Source organism: Budorcas taxicolor, chromosome 11, assembly GCF_023091745.1.
Source record: "Budorcas taxicolor isolate Tak-1 chromosome 11, Takin1.1, whole genome shotgun sequence".
Lineage (NCBI taxonomy): Eukaryota > Metazoa > Chordata > Mammalia > Artiodactyla > Bovidae > Budorcas > Budorcas taxicolor.
In genome coordinates this window covers 107,803,782-107,818,667 of record NC_068920.1, presented here as the reverse complement: position 1 = coordinate 107,818,667, position 14,886 = coordinate 107,803,782, and the positions used below count along the sequence as shown (strand labels likewise).

General features: G+C 40.0%; 1 protein-coding gene across 1 annotated transcript in view; it reads left to right on the top strand.

Moving 5' to 3' along the window:
* KDM3A (lysine demethylase 3A) overlaps window positions 1–5,578 on the top strand; it is a 56,041-nt gene extending 50,463 nt beyond the window's left edge. The window contains exons 22-26 of the mRNA XM_052647905.1: window positions 2,084–2,203; window positions 2,286–2,425; window positions 3,682–3,858; window positions 3,940–4,074; window positions 4,943–5,578. Coding sequence (XP_052503865.1) covers window positions 2,084–2,203; window positions 2,286–2,425; window positions 3,682–3,858; window positions 3,940–4,074; window positions 4,943–5,023 — 653 coding nt within the window. The 3' untranslated portion in view covers window positions 5,024–5,578. The remainder of the gene's footprint in view (window positions 1–2,083; window positions 2,204–2,285; window positions 2,426–3,681; window positions 3,859–3,939; window positions 4,075–4,942) is intronic.
* The last annotated feature ends 9,308 nt before the right edge of the window (window positions 5,579–14,886 follow it).

The following is a 14,886-nucleotide window of genomic DNA, read 5'->3' as shown; positions in this document are numbered from 1 at the left end:
AGGCTCTTTGGAAAGATCACAAGTCAGCCTCTTTCCAGCTTCACCACCACCAGCAGTTTTACAAATAGGGACCAGGACTTGAGGATGATAGAGGGGATATTGACCTGACTAGGAGACCCAAAGGGTGTCTAGTTACAGGTCTGGGACTAGGTCTTAAGTCTCCTGATTTCCAGGCTTGAACCAGTCTCCAGCCCCAGTGGTCTGTCACCTAGCAGCCCCTACTGGGTCTGCTTATGTTCTTTGCATGAAAGTCCATGGCGTGTTTTGTTTCAGGATTTTCTATCTTATGGGAATCCTTTCCCTGGGACCATTGTTTTTGGATCCACTGGCCAAACTAGCAAGCAGCTTTTGATGTCTTTCTGAGACATGTTCACCTTTCCTCACTCCTCCCAGCTCCATCTGCTTCCTTCTGCTCCCAGTGTTAGCCCACATGCTGACATTTGTGCTTATCATTTCCTTACATTTATAATTTTACCATATATTTGTATTACTGCAGAATGTTCTTTCAGTATTTAACGTACTTTTGAACTTTATATGAATGGAATCAGACGTAGGGATATCCCTCCATGTTGTCATTAATAACTATTCATTTAATTCAGTTGCCGTCTATCACACTGCTTTTTTTCTTCTCAAATTATACTTGTTTGCTTTTTACTATAAAAAATTAAATGCACTGAAAACCTGAATCTAGGACAGTGACTTCCCATGTCCTCATCTCCCAGTTACAACAGCTCTCAGACTTTTTTTCCATAGTTGTTTCCTATTTCCCCTCTTCATACTTTTTCCTTTACTCTTTTAAAGAAAATCTCATATATCCTATGATTTTGTCCAATATCTAATGCTTTACTCACTCCTAGGGCTGGCGTTTCAGCACACTGGAAAGAAGGGAAACTGCAGCTGAGCCCTAGAGCCATGATCCCAGGTTGAAATGATAAGGTGTTGGCTCCTGTGTGTATGGCTGCTCCTAAACCACAGGCTCCTGCGAGCCAGAGAGAAATTCCTTGGCCTCCAAACAAGACAGGGCTTAAGTTGCAGGGCCTGGCGGGTTAGAAAACAGCCTTGGCTTGCCCATCCCGAGCCATGCTTGGCTCTGTGCCCAGTCAAGAAGCAGTGTCCTCATGTCAGGATGGGGATCCAAGGTAACCGCAAGGCTTGATGAGCCTCAAGATGAATGCTGAGCAAATAGGCTTTCTCCTGGGGGAGGAGACTAGAGTCTCAGGTTATGAGCACCAGCATGGACTTCATGCTCTGGCTTGTATGTGTGTGCTAAGTCGCTTCAGTCATGTCTGACTCTGTGTGATGCCATGGTCTATAGCCCGCCAGGCTTCTCTGTCCATGGCACTCTCCAGGCAAGAATACTGGAGTGGGTTGCCATGTTCTCCTCTAGGGGATCTACCTGACCCAGGGATTGAACCTGTGACTATGTCTGCAGCATCAGCAGGTGGGTTCTTTACCAGTAGTGCCACCTAAGAAGCCCCTGCCTGGCTCAACCTCTTCCATAGTTGAGGGATCCAAGTCTGACTGAGTACATAGTCATTTGAGGTCCTAGCTTTCTGTGTGTGTTTGGGGTGGAGGTAGGGAGGTGTTCTGTTAGAATCTCCATCTTATGTCTTACCCCAGGGTCCTCAGCTATGACAACCAAAGCTTGAAAGCTTGAGCTCGCCTGGTTGAGCACACATCCTTTTGGCAAATCCCAGCCTCAGTGGTCCACTTTACCTTCCCGAGTCCTACTTTCTAGTGTTGACTTTCTTTTCTTGCCAGCATATTGGCTCATTTTTAAAAAGCCCTTTTGTCTTTTTTTTTTTTCATCCATATTTTATTTAAATTTCATCCAGATTTTCAGATATTTTGCTTAGCACCAGAAACTAGTATTAGGACTTGTTTTTTTTATTCTTACAAAAGTAAATGTTTACTATTTATTCAAAGTTGAAAGGATAAAATAACTTAATATTGAATATTGTTCTGTTACTCCTCCATGCTTAGAAAGGTAGATTTTAAATTTTGTGGCCAAGTATTCCAGGGAGTGGGAAAGACTGTGGCAGCCTGTGCTATTTCAGTAAATTTCAGGCTTTTCTGCCTGCAGGATTAATTACTCCAGAAGATCGGAAATATGGAACAACAAATCTTCACCTAGATGTATCTGATGCAGCTAATGTCATGGTCTATGTGGGAATTCCCAAAGGACAGTGTGACCAAGAAGAAGGTAGGATCCTAAGCATAAAAAGTGGGGCTTACTTTCTGAGCTGGAACATGTGTGATCTGATATCTGCCTTCTCTTGCTCCAGAAGTCCTTAAAACTATCCAAGATGGAGATTCTGATGAACTCACAATAAAGCGATTTATTGAAGGAAAAGAGAAGCCAGGAGCTCTCTGGCACATATATGCTGCTAAGGACACAGAGAAGATACGAGAATTTCTTAAAAAGGTGTGCTCCTTCCCCTGTGGCATGTGAAGAGGGAAACGTGCAGAATGGCAGTATTATTAATGACTACATGTTGAGACCTGACTGGGTCACTGATGAATAATCACAACCTCAGATGTTAAACCTGTGCATCTCAGATTGGGTAGGCTAAAGCTGGTTTCTAAGGATCATCGGTTTCTAGATGATTAGGCTCACAACTTTGAAAGGGGGGGGAACTGGTTTCTCATGTCTGTGTTTTATGTTCCAGTGAATTTGGAGGGTTTTGTGCTCTGCCTTCACCTTCATGGTAGTTCCTCTGATCATCACATAGTATCTGTTTCTACAGCCCTAAAAACCTAAGCACTTTAGAAATCCATGTATCATTTCTTCGCCCTTGATAGCTGTGTTCCAAGTGAGTTACTCAGGTCTCTGTTGGTGTGGTCCACCCTCGTGTGGTAGTAGGTCAGGGAGACCTCACACCCTACTGGTGGCCATCAACGTATGAAGGGTCACGGGAGAGGTATACAGGGACTTTGAAGATCCCAGGATTCCGGTAGTTGGGTTATTCGGCAAGGGTTCTGTGTGGAATTCTTAGTTCTAGACACAGATGGGCATGTTCAATTTTTAACCTGTTTGCCACTGAGGCTGCTAGTTTTAGCACAGATATTTATGGCTGGTACTCTTCATTTGTTCATGAGGAGTGGATATGCATGGTCCTAGCCTTGTGCCAAGTTAGATCCTTAACCAGTGTTTGCCTCAATCAAGATGTCTTTTGCTAAGGATAACTTGGGTCTTCCAGAGGACCTGCTGGTCACCGTGTTGTTCCTTTGATAGTGTCACCCTGAGTTTGTGCTGCCCAATACTGGTCCAGAATAAACAGGTTTCATCTGTAGCCATCTTTGGGACTGTTTCATAACTCACATTGTTAGTGAATTAGAGGTTTTTAACAACTGCAGAGCAATAAATCTGTTTTTGAGGAGCTTAAGTCTATTTACATTCAAAAGTCTAGGCCAAAACATTGTCCAAACACAGTATTTACAAAAATAATGCAGACTGCCAGTCGTGGTTTATAGGAAATGACAAAGGAACCCACATTTTCTTTCAGTCTCCTCTTGATTCATTCAGTTATTGTCTTTGATTACTATTTTCTCTTTCTGCCATCCAGGGCTTATGTTGAAGAAGGCCTGATGTTTACTGACCGTCCATTGTTCAGGGGGCCAAATGCCCTCCTGGAGCCCTAGCACGTAACTCAGTTTCATAACCTTTGGAATGTATTCTAGGTGTCAGAAGAGCAAGGTCAAGAAAACCCCGCCGACCACGATCCCATTCATGATCAGAGCTGGTATTTAGACCGATCACTAAGGAAGCGTTTGCATCAAGAGTATGGGGTTCAAGGCTGGGCTATTGTGCAGTTTCTTGGAGATGTGGTATTTATCCCAGCAGGAGCGCCACATCAGGCAAGAACCATTATTGTATTTTTTATTCTCCATACACTACTGATGTGGCTTGTGTTACTGATGTGGCTTCTTGTTTTCCAGGTTCATAACTTATATAGCTGTATCAAGGTGGCTGAAGATTTTGTTTCCCCAGAACATGTTAAGCACTGCTTCTGGCTTACTCAGGAATTCCGCTATTTGTCACAGACTCATACAAACCATGAAGATAAATTACAGGTAAAAATAGCTGTGATCCCAGGCATTCTCTGACTCTGGCTTCATGGCCCTTTATCAGTGAATGTCCATCCATACCAAGCTGTAGAACAAGGAGTATATGATTGAAGCCCTCCTCAGGGCCAAGTTCAAATTCCCTGGCCACCAGAAGATCCATCCACATCTCCAAGATGGGGATTTACTAAGTTTAATGCGGATGAATTTGAAAACATGGTTGCAGAAGAGCAGCTCATCCCAGATGACTGTGGAGTCGAATACATCCTTAATCTTGGGCCCTTGGACAAATGGCAGGCCCTGCACTCAGGAGAGCCTTGGTGCTGTCCCCTGCTTATTCATGCCCACCAATAAATCCTTATTTCCTGTCAACAAAAAAAATCGTCCCATGAACTTGGCCATATCACACTAGGTAACAGTGAGTTGATGAACTGGCTGGTTCTGCTATCTACTTAGGCAAAGGAGGAATAAACCAGAAGGGAATCTCACTTTGGTTTAGAGGCTTGCAGTAGTGAATTATCTAAAACATGTGATTTCGTTTAGAAAACTAGGGACATATATAAACCCTGAAAAAGAGAGCTGTACCCTGGGACTTGCTTCTCTCTGCACTCAATGAGGGCAGGGCCACACAGGATCAAAACCTATGGAAGGGGGAGAATGAGCTTTTCATTTCTTCAAAGGAGGCATGGGTTTAAAATGTGTATAAAAGCCTCAAGGATCCCAGGGGCCTTTCAAGTATTATTAACATTTCATACTGAATTTTGAGTCTTAAGTTCCAGGAGCATGGTAATGAAATTGGTAGGGGGAAAGTTTATCCTCAGTGGACAGATTTTAGATTTAATGCTAAATTGACCATATTTTCTCTCATTTCGATCAGGTGAAGAATGTTATCTACCATGCAGTAAAAGATGCGGTTGCTATGCTGAAAGCCAGTGAATCCAGTTTTGGCAAACCCTGAGGGTCCCAGAGGCGCCTTACCCCTGCACATTGGAAGTGAATTACTGGCAGCTGTTCAAACTCTTCAGGCAGGATTCCTGTGGACTTTGAGACTCATGTTACCTCATCTTCTTTTTTAAACTGTACCCACCTGGTAAGGGGGTACTCTGTCTAATGTATATTTCTAGTGTTTACAGACACTAAATGTGTATATGTAGTAACTATTTACAGAACATGCATCCTTTAAAACTGTGACTTCTCACCTAGTGCAGAGCTTCTACCCAACTGTAAAAACAGAACCCCTTCTCAGTTTTGGAACAACATCTGCAGTTACTCCCCAGCTGCGTGGTTGGACAGTTTAATCAAATGAATTATAACTCTTAGGAACCACCACACAGTTGATTTGGGTGGTTTTGTTGTGTCTGAGTACCCTCGCCCCCAGCCCTTAAGGTTCAGAAGAACAGTGGAGGAAGCGACGACCAACAGTGCAGTTCTCATACTGTATTGCATTAGGACTGACATTATATAGCAGAAGTCAACTACTGTACAATCCTTGGGGTTAACCATCTTTAGTTAAATGGAGTTTTAATTTAAATTGAAGCTTTGCTAATTTTAAGTGTTAAGCATTTTGCATTAAAGTATTCATATAATGTTTTGACTCAGTTTATTGGCATTATTCTCCGGTTGCAGTCAACACACATTTCATCAGTGTTAATAGGTGTAAGAGTTTACGCCAGGAAGTCGTCTTAAAAGCACAGAAATTTGATGCTGTAGTGATTTCTGAATGGGTATTACAGTGCTCACATGGAAACAAGTTCCTTCCCAGCCAAGTGGAAACTCCTGTCACATTTTTGTAAAGAAACACCGCTGATTAACTACCTTTAGAAATGAGAATTAACCGAAAAACCAAATGGTGACTAGCTAAATGATTCTAAAAAGTTAAGAGGTCAAAAAACTTTGTCTTTCTTCTGACCCTTTATAATTCAGGAGTTTACAAAAGAAAATGAAATTATTAGATTAGAAGTTTTAAAACTGTAGTATCGAAAATAATCATCTCTATGAAGAAAGGAAATTCATAGAGAAGCCAGTTTTCTATACCTTGTTGATTCTCGTAGACAGCTCTAGCTGTACTAAAATGAATTAAATTGAAATCAAGTAACATAGACAAGGCCTGGAGCCTGGGTTTTTACCTATGAGCTCAGAGTGGTAAATCAAAGATGCATACCTAATGCTAACCCACCTCAAGCCAAAATCTTTAATGGATGAACTTTCAAAAACATAAAAGTTTTCTGAAAAGAATAAATGGAAATATCTATTAGTGGGAAACATCTTCCTTGGGAACGTCTTACCAGAAGCTCCTTTATACAGTTTTGTTGATTAGAAATCTCCAAAAGCAAAAAGAAGATGAAAAGTTGAATTCTCTATTGAAGAAATCAGATGCGTGTGCCCACAAATAAAAAAATTGAAAGCTCCCATGAGCAAGAGTCAATGCAAACCCGCAAACTGCTATATTAAACCTGCAATGTTTGTAGATTCTGGAATGATCCAGTACTTTATATTCTGAAACATTTAGTATGCGTGAAGAAATGGGTTTATGGGGATATGATAAAAGAATGAGATTGCCATAAGTGACCAGATTGGGAAAGAAGCTGAATAGAATTTACAGAAATGAGACATTAAAATTAGAAATTCAGCACATGAGTTAAGGGGCAGACAAAAGATCTTTTACAAACCAAAAGATTGGTAAAAAGATACAATTCAGCATTGAGTAACAGGGAACTATAGAGAAATGTTTACTTACAAGCCGGACACAGAAAAGTACAAGTTTGACAATAAGAGAATCAAGAGATTGGTTGCCGGGAGCCAGTGTGAGGAATCCCGCCGGTGACAAGGTCATGAGGAAGGAAGCTGACATACGCAAGGCATGCTCAGACTTCAGGGGCCCCTCTGGAAATTCCTAAGCATGTACCCCAGCAAAATGCCGGGTTTTGTGCTCTGCCGGGTTTTGTGCTCTGCCGGGTTTTGTGCTCTGCTTTTCCACTCTTCTGACATTCTGTGGAAAAAGTCAATTCAGGGCTTTAGTCTTCTGCATTTGAAAGAGTGTTTCAATCCAAAAACCCCTCTGATGGCTTTCTAGCCTGCCTGCAGGGCTTGTACAGCTGCGCGTGTGATTGTTTGAGTCCTCCTGACCGCAGGAGGCACAGGAAGCTTAAAACATCCCAGGAATGCAGGGGCTTCGAGGAGTCAAAATCTTTAGAATAGGACTGATTAAAAGTTTCATTTGTTGAGTCAATGCTTGCTGCTGAATTTTCATATCCTTTATTTTTAGATACAGTTGGTATATAGAAAAACTAGTAGATCTGGTATTAGCAACATTAGATCTTTGAGTTAAGTACCTTCTTTGTTATAACCCACTGCACCTTTGTTCTATAGAGATGTAACTTTAGTGCTTTAAGGAGATGCAGATTAAAGAAAAACACTTAAGGGGAAATGAAATTAACATTCATTAAGGAAGAGAGCCAAAAAGTGTTAACAAGTCTCTTGCCCAGAAGATAATGTAAATCACCTGAGACATTTTGTATACAAAAAGATACACAGAAAGAGTCTGGGCTGCGAACACTACATAATTTTGTACTACCCATTGATCTCTATGTATAATCAAAAGTGTAAAAGGCCTTGAAGGACAATAGAAGGAGAGCCAGTCGCTGGACTGGTTTCCCCCGCGTCTCTCTCTCTCTCCTTTTCCCTCCCTCTGCTCTTTAATTTCAGGCTGAATTTCCATCTGGGGCGCGGAGGCTTGCCAGGTCTACTGACTTGCCCTGGCTGTTAAGACCCGCGCAAAAGGGAGCCTAAGGCGAGGCACCCTTAGATATTCAAGCGAGCGTCGGTGGCCCAACGTAGATGGTGCAAATTACTTGTCTGGAATTCTACTGGTCTTCCGCATAACCCAAGCTATTCAGCCCTCTTCCTCCACTTAATCTTCCTACTACACACTTGTTTCTTAGTCTAATCTTACATCAATCAATAAATAAGTTTTTCTCAAGCCAACGCCGTCCACCCTTCGAATTCCCTGGATCCACCGGGGCTGGACCCCGGCAATTGGTGAGGGATGGGTTAAGTCTAGACACCTAAAAGTTATTTTCCTTGTTCATTACTGACATTTTCAGATAAAAGCCAGAATTTCTCAGGAAAGAAAACCCACATCATGATGCAAGAAAAAATGGTGCACAAGGGAAATTGTAAATTCCTGGATAACCTTAAGCAATTTTAACAGTATTTTCATAAATCTGGATAGTTCCTCTTAACGTATGATCCAGCAACTCCACTCCTATGTTTAAACTCAATCAAAAGCAAGGATTCAAGCAGATACTTGTACACTCACGTTCACAGCAGCATTATTCACAAGAGGCAAAAGTGGAAACAACCCAACAGATGAACAAATAAGAAAGTGGCCGTTTATATACAGTGGAATATTTTTCAGTCTTAAATTCTGACACCTGCTACAACATGGACGAGTCTTGAAAATATGCTAAGTGAAATATGGCAGACACAGAACGAGATACTATATGATTCCACTTATATGAGGAACAGTCATATTCCTAGAATAGAGCAGGAAGTAGAGTGATGGGTACTGGGGCTGAGAGGAAGGGGAAGTGGAAGTTACTGTTTAATGGACACAGAGTTTCTGTTTGGGATGATGAAAAAATTCTGGGGATGAATGGTGGTGATGGTTGTACAACATTGTGAATGTCCTTACTACCACTGAATTGTACACTTAAAAATGATTAAAATCATCAATTTTGTGTTATGTATCTTTACACCAAAATAAAAATTAACTCCAAGTAGGAAAAACCTTTGGCGTTGAACGAGAAAATGACATTCTTATTTTCAGTTGATGAAAAAGGTAGAAGGAACAAGTAGGCCTTTTCTAAATATAGGTTTCCCCCACTATTTGAAAAGGGAGGTTTCCTGTGAAACATTTCACAAGCGTAGAAGCAGGTACCTTAGGACACATCTTGCTAACGGACACACAAAATAAGTCGACATCAAGCACAGGTGCTCACAGGCACAGCTCATAGCTGTGGCGCCCTGATGCTGAGTGTAGTTTTCTGTAAAGGAGCATGGCAGTGCCACTTTCACGGCTCGGCGTGTATGCTGCCTCTGTTACAGCTTGTTGCAAAACAAACGCTGAATGCTATTTTCACATCTTGCCTTTTTAATTTTTTTTTAAGCAAAAAATCCTCTTCAGATTTCTTTCCATTAGCAAAAACAGGTACTAACGTAGGTATTTCATAAATATGAAGTAGTGTAAAGCAAACTTTCAAAAAGGGGGGGATAGAGACTTCCTGGTGGTCCAGTGGTTAAGACTCTGCACTCCCAAGGCAGGGGACCTGGGTTTGATCCCTGGTCAGGTACCTGGATCCCCCAGGCCACAATAAGAGTTTGCAGGCTGCAACTGAAGATCCTGCATGTTGCAACTAAGACCTGGCACAGCCAACTAAATATTAAAAAATAATATGTTCTATGATGACTATGGAATAACTACAAAATCCTCAAATGTTGAAAAATTAAGCAACATACTTCCAAGTAAATCAATGACCAAGAAGAAATCAGAAATTAGATAGTTGAAACAATAATAAAAACACAACCTTCAAAGATGAATTCAGTTTACAACAGTGCTTAGATGGGAATTTACAGATTTAAATGTATTTATAGTCATATTTCTAAAATGTGTAGTAGAAGCATTTCATCAGTGAAAACATGCAGTTCAAAGAACAGATCTAAAACTTCAGATCATGATTTATATTTTTTGTATGTTTTATGTTAGCTCTGGCCTTGTAATAAATATATGACAATATATATTCAGGTACATTCCCTCTACATTCATTTTGAGAGCTTTAATTAGAAATGGATGTTGACAGCTTCCTGTCAGCCATACGATCTCAAGGTTGAACAACCAATACTCTTCAGTGTACTGTGTTGCTGGCATTTTTAAAAATGTACTGTGGTTTGTGTTTTTGCATCCTGTGATGTCTACAAAATGCCCATCTGCATCTGCTGCTTCTAGTGGGAAAAAGAAGAGGAAGGCAATTACTCTTGAGATAAAACTCAGGATAATTGCCCACCACAAAGGCAGCAAGCAAGTCAGTAATGGTCACTGCACATGAGTTAGGAATTTCCATTGATGATCTCAACCATTTTAAAGGTTAAGAAGTGAATCAATGATGCAGTGAACAGCATCAGTTAAACACACTGTCATCACAAAAGAGCTGGTCTAATGATACTGAAAAATTGTCACGTGCTATACCACTTAGCCAACTGATGCCCTAGGCTAAGGTAAGAAGGCTTTTCAGTTCACTCTTTATACCTAAGTGTTTATAGCAACTTGTAGGTTTCAGAGCTTCAAAGGGCATCATGATTTTCATAGTGTGAAATTCACCAATGAGGCAGCAAGTCCTGATGCTAAAAGGTGCTGATGATTTGAAGGAAGAGCTATATAGGACAATTGTGGGTGAGAAATATTCACCAGAGACTTCCCTGGTGGTCCAGTTGTTCAGAATCCACATTGCAATGCCAGGGACGCAGGTTCAATCTCTGGTTGGGGAACTTAATCCCACATTCTACGGAGCAACTAAGTCCACAGGCCACAACTACCGAGTCCACATGCCACAACTACCGAGTCCACACGCCACAACTAGAGAGTCCTTGTACTGCAATAAAAGATTCTGTATGATGCAGTGAACATCCCGTGTGCTGCAACTGAGACCCAGTGCAGCCAAATAAGTAAATGTTTTTTAAAAAATTGCCAGAAGAAAGTTAATATTGATGAAACATGCTTATTCTAGAACTGTATGTCAGGACATACATACATTCAAAAGTTCAATACAATGCCAGTATTCAAGGCATTCAGAGACCATTTAACACTGTTTTTGGGTGGAAATGTTGCAGGGTTCAAATTAAAGTCTTTCCTAATGTACCACTTAAGAAACCCCAGGGCATTCAGAAGTCTGAATAAGAATACACTTCCCATTATCACCATAATAAGAAAACTTGCAGTACCATCGGCACTGAGGCTGAAGAGCCTTCCAATGAAGAGCTGATTGAACTGAAGAAAGGAGTTGAGGTGAGGAAGAAGCAGTTCTGAGACGCCAAAAAAGTTCACAGCAAAGAAACTTAGAGGTGTTTGCTACTATCACCAGTGGTGTACAGATGTTAGAAATGGTTGTTTGTTAATTATAAGAGATTGGCAAGACCTGGCAGGTAGGTACATGAAGCTCTTGCTTGCCATAGAGAAGAAAAACTGCAAAGCTAGTTATCTTCCTGAAGAACACGGTATCTGCTAAACCAAGGGTCTATACCCCAGTTCCTTCTTCCAGCTCTTCTCAAGCCTCATCAGAAGAGAAAGATTGATGACCCTGTAGCTATAGCATCATCACCCAGCAATTAATTTTAGTTTAGTGCTTCGAACATTCTTCAGACCCAGTGTGCCACTCTGTTTTTCACTTTCAGTACAGTATTCAATAAGTTACATAAGATATTCAATTGTTCAGTTGCTCAGTTGTGTCCTACTCCTTGCAACCCCAGGCTTCCCTGTCCTTCACTTTCTCAGTTTGCTCAAACTCATGTCCATTGAGTCAGTGATGCCATCCAACTATCTCATCCTCTGTCGTCCCTTCTCCTACTGCCCTCAATTTTTCCTAGCATCAGGGTCTTTTTCCAGTGAGTTGGCTGTCACATTAAGTAAATGAACTATTGGAGCTTCAGCTTCAACATCACTCCTTCCAATGACTATTCAGGACTGATTGCCTTTAGGATTGACTGGTTTGATGTCCTTGCTGTCCAGTGGACTCTCAAGAGTCTTCTCCAGCACCACAGTTCAAAAGCATCAATTCTTCAGTGCTCAGCCTTCAATACTTTATTATAAAATAAGCTTGCTGCTGCTGCTGCTAAGTCGCTTTGGCCGTGTCCAACTCCGTGCGACCCCATAGACGGCAGCCCACCAGGCTCCCCCGTCCCTGGGATTCTCCAGGCAAGAATACGGGAGTGAGTTGCCATTTCCTTCTCCAATGCATGAAAGTGAAAAGTCAAAGTGAAGTTAGACGATTTTGCTCAACTCTGGTTTAATGTGTTCTGAGCACATTCAAGGTAGGTAAGGCTAAACTATGATTTGCCAGATTTGTATTTAAGTGTTTGTGTGTGTGTGTGTAATCTTCAGAGTTTCCTACATATAAGATCGTGTCATCTATGAATAGGGACAATTTTACATCTTCCTTTTCAATCTGGGTGCCTTTAAATTCTTTTTCTTGCCTAATTGCTCTGGCTAGAACTTCCAGTTCCATGTTGAATAAAAATAGCAAAAGGAAGCATCCTTGTCTTTTCTGTGACCTCTCTTTCTTTTTTGGTTCTGTATCTTGATTATTGTAAATAATGCTGCAGTGAACTTGGACGTGCATATATTGTTGCATTAGTGTTTCCCTTTTCTTCAGATAAATACCCAGAAATATAAGCATTGGATCAAGTAGTAGTTCTACTTTTTATTTTCATTTTCACTTACTGGTGAGTTTTCTAGTTTCCCTCTGTTACTGATTTCTAGTTTCATCTTTTGTTGTCAGAAAGGATATTTAGTATAATTTTAGTCTTTAATTCCTTGAGACTTGTTTTGTGGCCTTACATATGGTTTTTCCTGGAGAATATTCCATTTGAGAACAATGTGTATTCTGCTCTTTTGGGGTATAGTATTCTGTATATATCAAATTGGTACATAGTGTTTTCAGTTCTTCTATTTCCTTATTGATTTTACGCCTGGCTGTTCTGTTCATTATTGAAAGTTCTACTATTGCAGAATTGTCTATTGCTGTCATTTCTGGCAATCTTTGCTTCATATATCTTGGGGCTCTGTTATTAGGTGCATATGTAATTGTTATATCCTCTTGACAGATTGACCCTTTTGTCAATATTTAAGGTTCTCCTTTGTATCTTGTAATCTTTTTAAACTTAAAATCTATTTTATCTGATAAACATGAAAGTCTCTCAGTCATGGCCGACTCTTTGCAACTCCAGGGACTATACAGTCCATGGAATTCTCCAGGCCAGAATACTGGAGTAGGTAGCCTTTCCTTTCTCCCGAGGATCTTCCCAACCCACGTCTCCCATATTGCAAGCAGATTCTTTACCAGCTGAGCCACAAGGGAAGCCCATCTGATAAACAGAGACATCCTACTTCTTTTTCAATTGCTATTCCTATGCAATATCTCTTCCCATCTTTTCACTTTCAATATTTTGTATCTTTGTACAGTACCTAAAATGAATCAGCATATAGATGGGTTATGTTATTTGTTCTTCCAATCTCTGCCTTTTAATTGGTGTTTAATCCATTTATATTACTAATAAGGAAGGACTTAGCTGTTTACCTGTTTTTGTGTATATTTTTTGTTTAGTTTTTCCATTATTGCCTTTTTTCACATTTAGTTGAAATTTTGTACTATACCATTTTGATTTCCATTTTCTTTCCTTTTCTTTTAATCTCAGTAGTTACCTTAGTGATTATAATTAACATCTTAAAGTTTTACAATGACCAAGTTTGGATAATATCAATTTTGTTTCAATAGTATACAAAATCTCTACTCTTAGACATCTCAGTCACTCCCTCTTTATATTGTTTTGACACAGATTATCTCTATACATTGTGTGTCCATTAACATGGATTTATATTTGTGTGCATCTGCTTTTAACCTTTATAAGAAAAAAGAGGAGTTACAAACCCAAAAGTACAGTACTGGCTTTTATTTTACCAATGTAGTTACCTTCACTGGTGGTCTTTATTTTTTTGCATATGGCTTTAAGTTACTATCTAGTGTCTTTTTATTACAGCTGGAAAGACTTTCTTTAGCATTTCATGTAGGACAGTTCTACTAGTAATGAACCCCTTTAGCTTTTGCTTTAAAGCAGGGCATATTTTCTCCTTCATTAAGTTTGCTGGTTATGATATTCTTCATTAACAATTTTTGCCTTCCACACATTAAATATATCACTCCCCTGTTTCTGGCTTCCCTGGTATCCAATAAGGAAGTAGCAGTTAATCATATTGAAGATCCCTAGTATGTGAGGAGTTGCTTCTCTTCTGCTGCTTTTAAGATTCTGTCTCTATTGTTCAACAACTGGACTATAATGTGTTTTAGTGTGGATCCCTTTGATTTTTATCTTTCTTGGAATTTGTTGAGCTATTTACATGTGCAGATTAATTCAGATATGGGAGGTTTTAAGTCATTTCTTCAAATATTCTTTTTGTTCCTCTCTCTTATCCTTCTGATTCTCCTATAATGCACATGTTGGTGAGTTTGCGGTCTCCCACAAATCCCTTGGGCTGTGTGCACTTCATTTTTCGTTCTGCTTCTCAGACTGGATTATTTCAGTTTGTTTATATTCAAGTTTACTTATTTTTTCTTCTGCTTCCTGAAATATGCTGAACCCCTTTAGTGTTTTTTTCATGTTATTGTGCTTTTCAGCTCCAGAATTTCTATGTGGTTCCTTTTTATAATTTCTCTATTGATATTCTCATTTTGTTCATATATTATTTTCCTGGTTTTCTTTACCGCTTGAGCATACCTGAGACAGTTGGTTTAAAGTCTTTGTCTAGTAAGTGTGATGTCTGGGCTTCCTTGGGGATGGTTTCTGTAAATTTTTTTTTCCTTTGAATGAGCCATACTTCCAAATTTCTTTGTATGCATTGTGATTTTATTGTTCAAAACTGGACATTTAAATATTCCTGAATAATCCTGAAAATCAGAATCTTTCGCTTCCCCAGGATTTTCATTTCTGAGTTTCTGAAGGCTTAGCTGTGGTTCAGCCAGTGTCTTAACAGAGATCTCCTTGAATGCTAGAAAT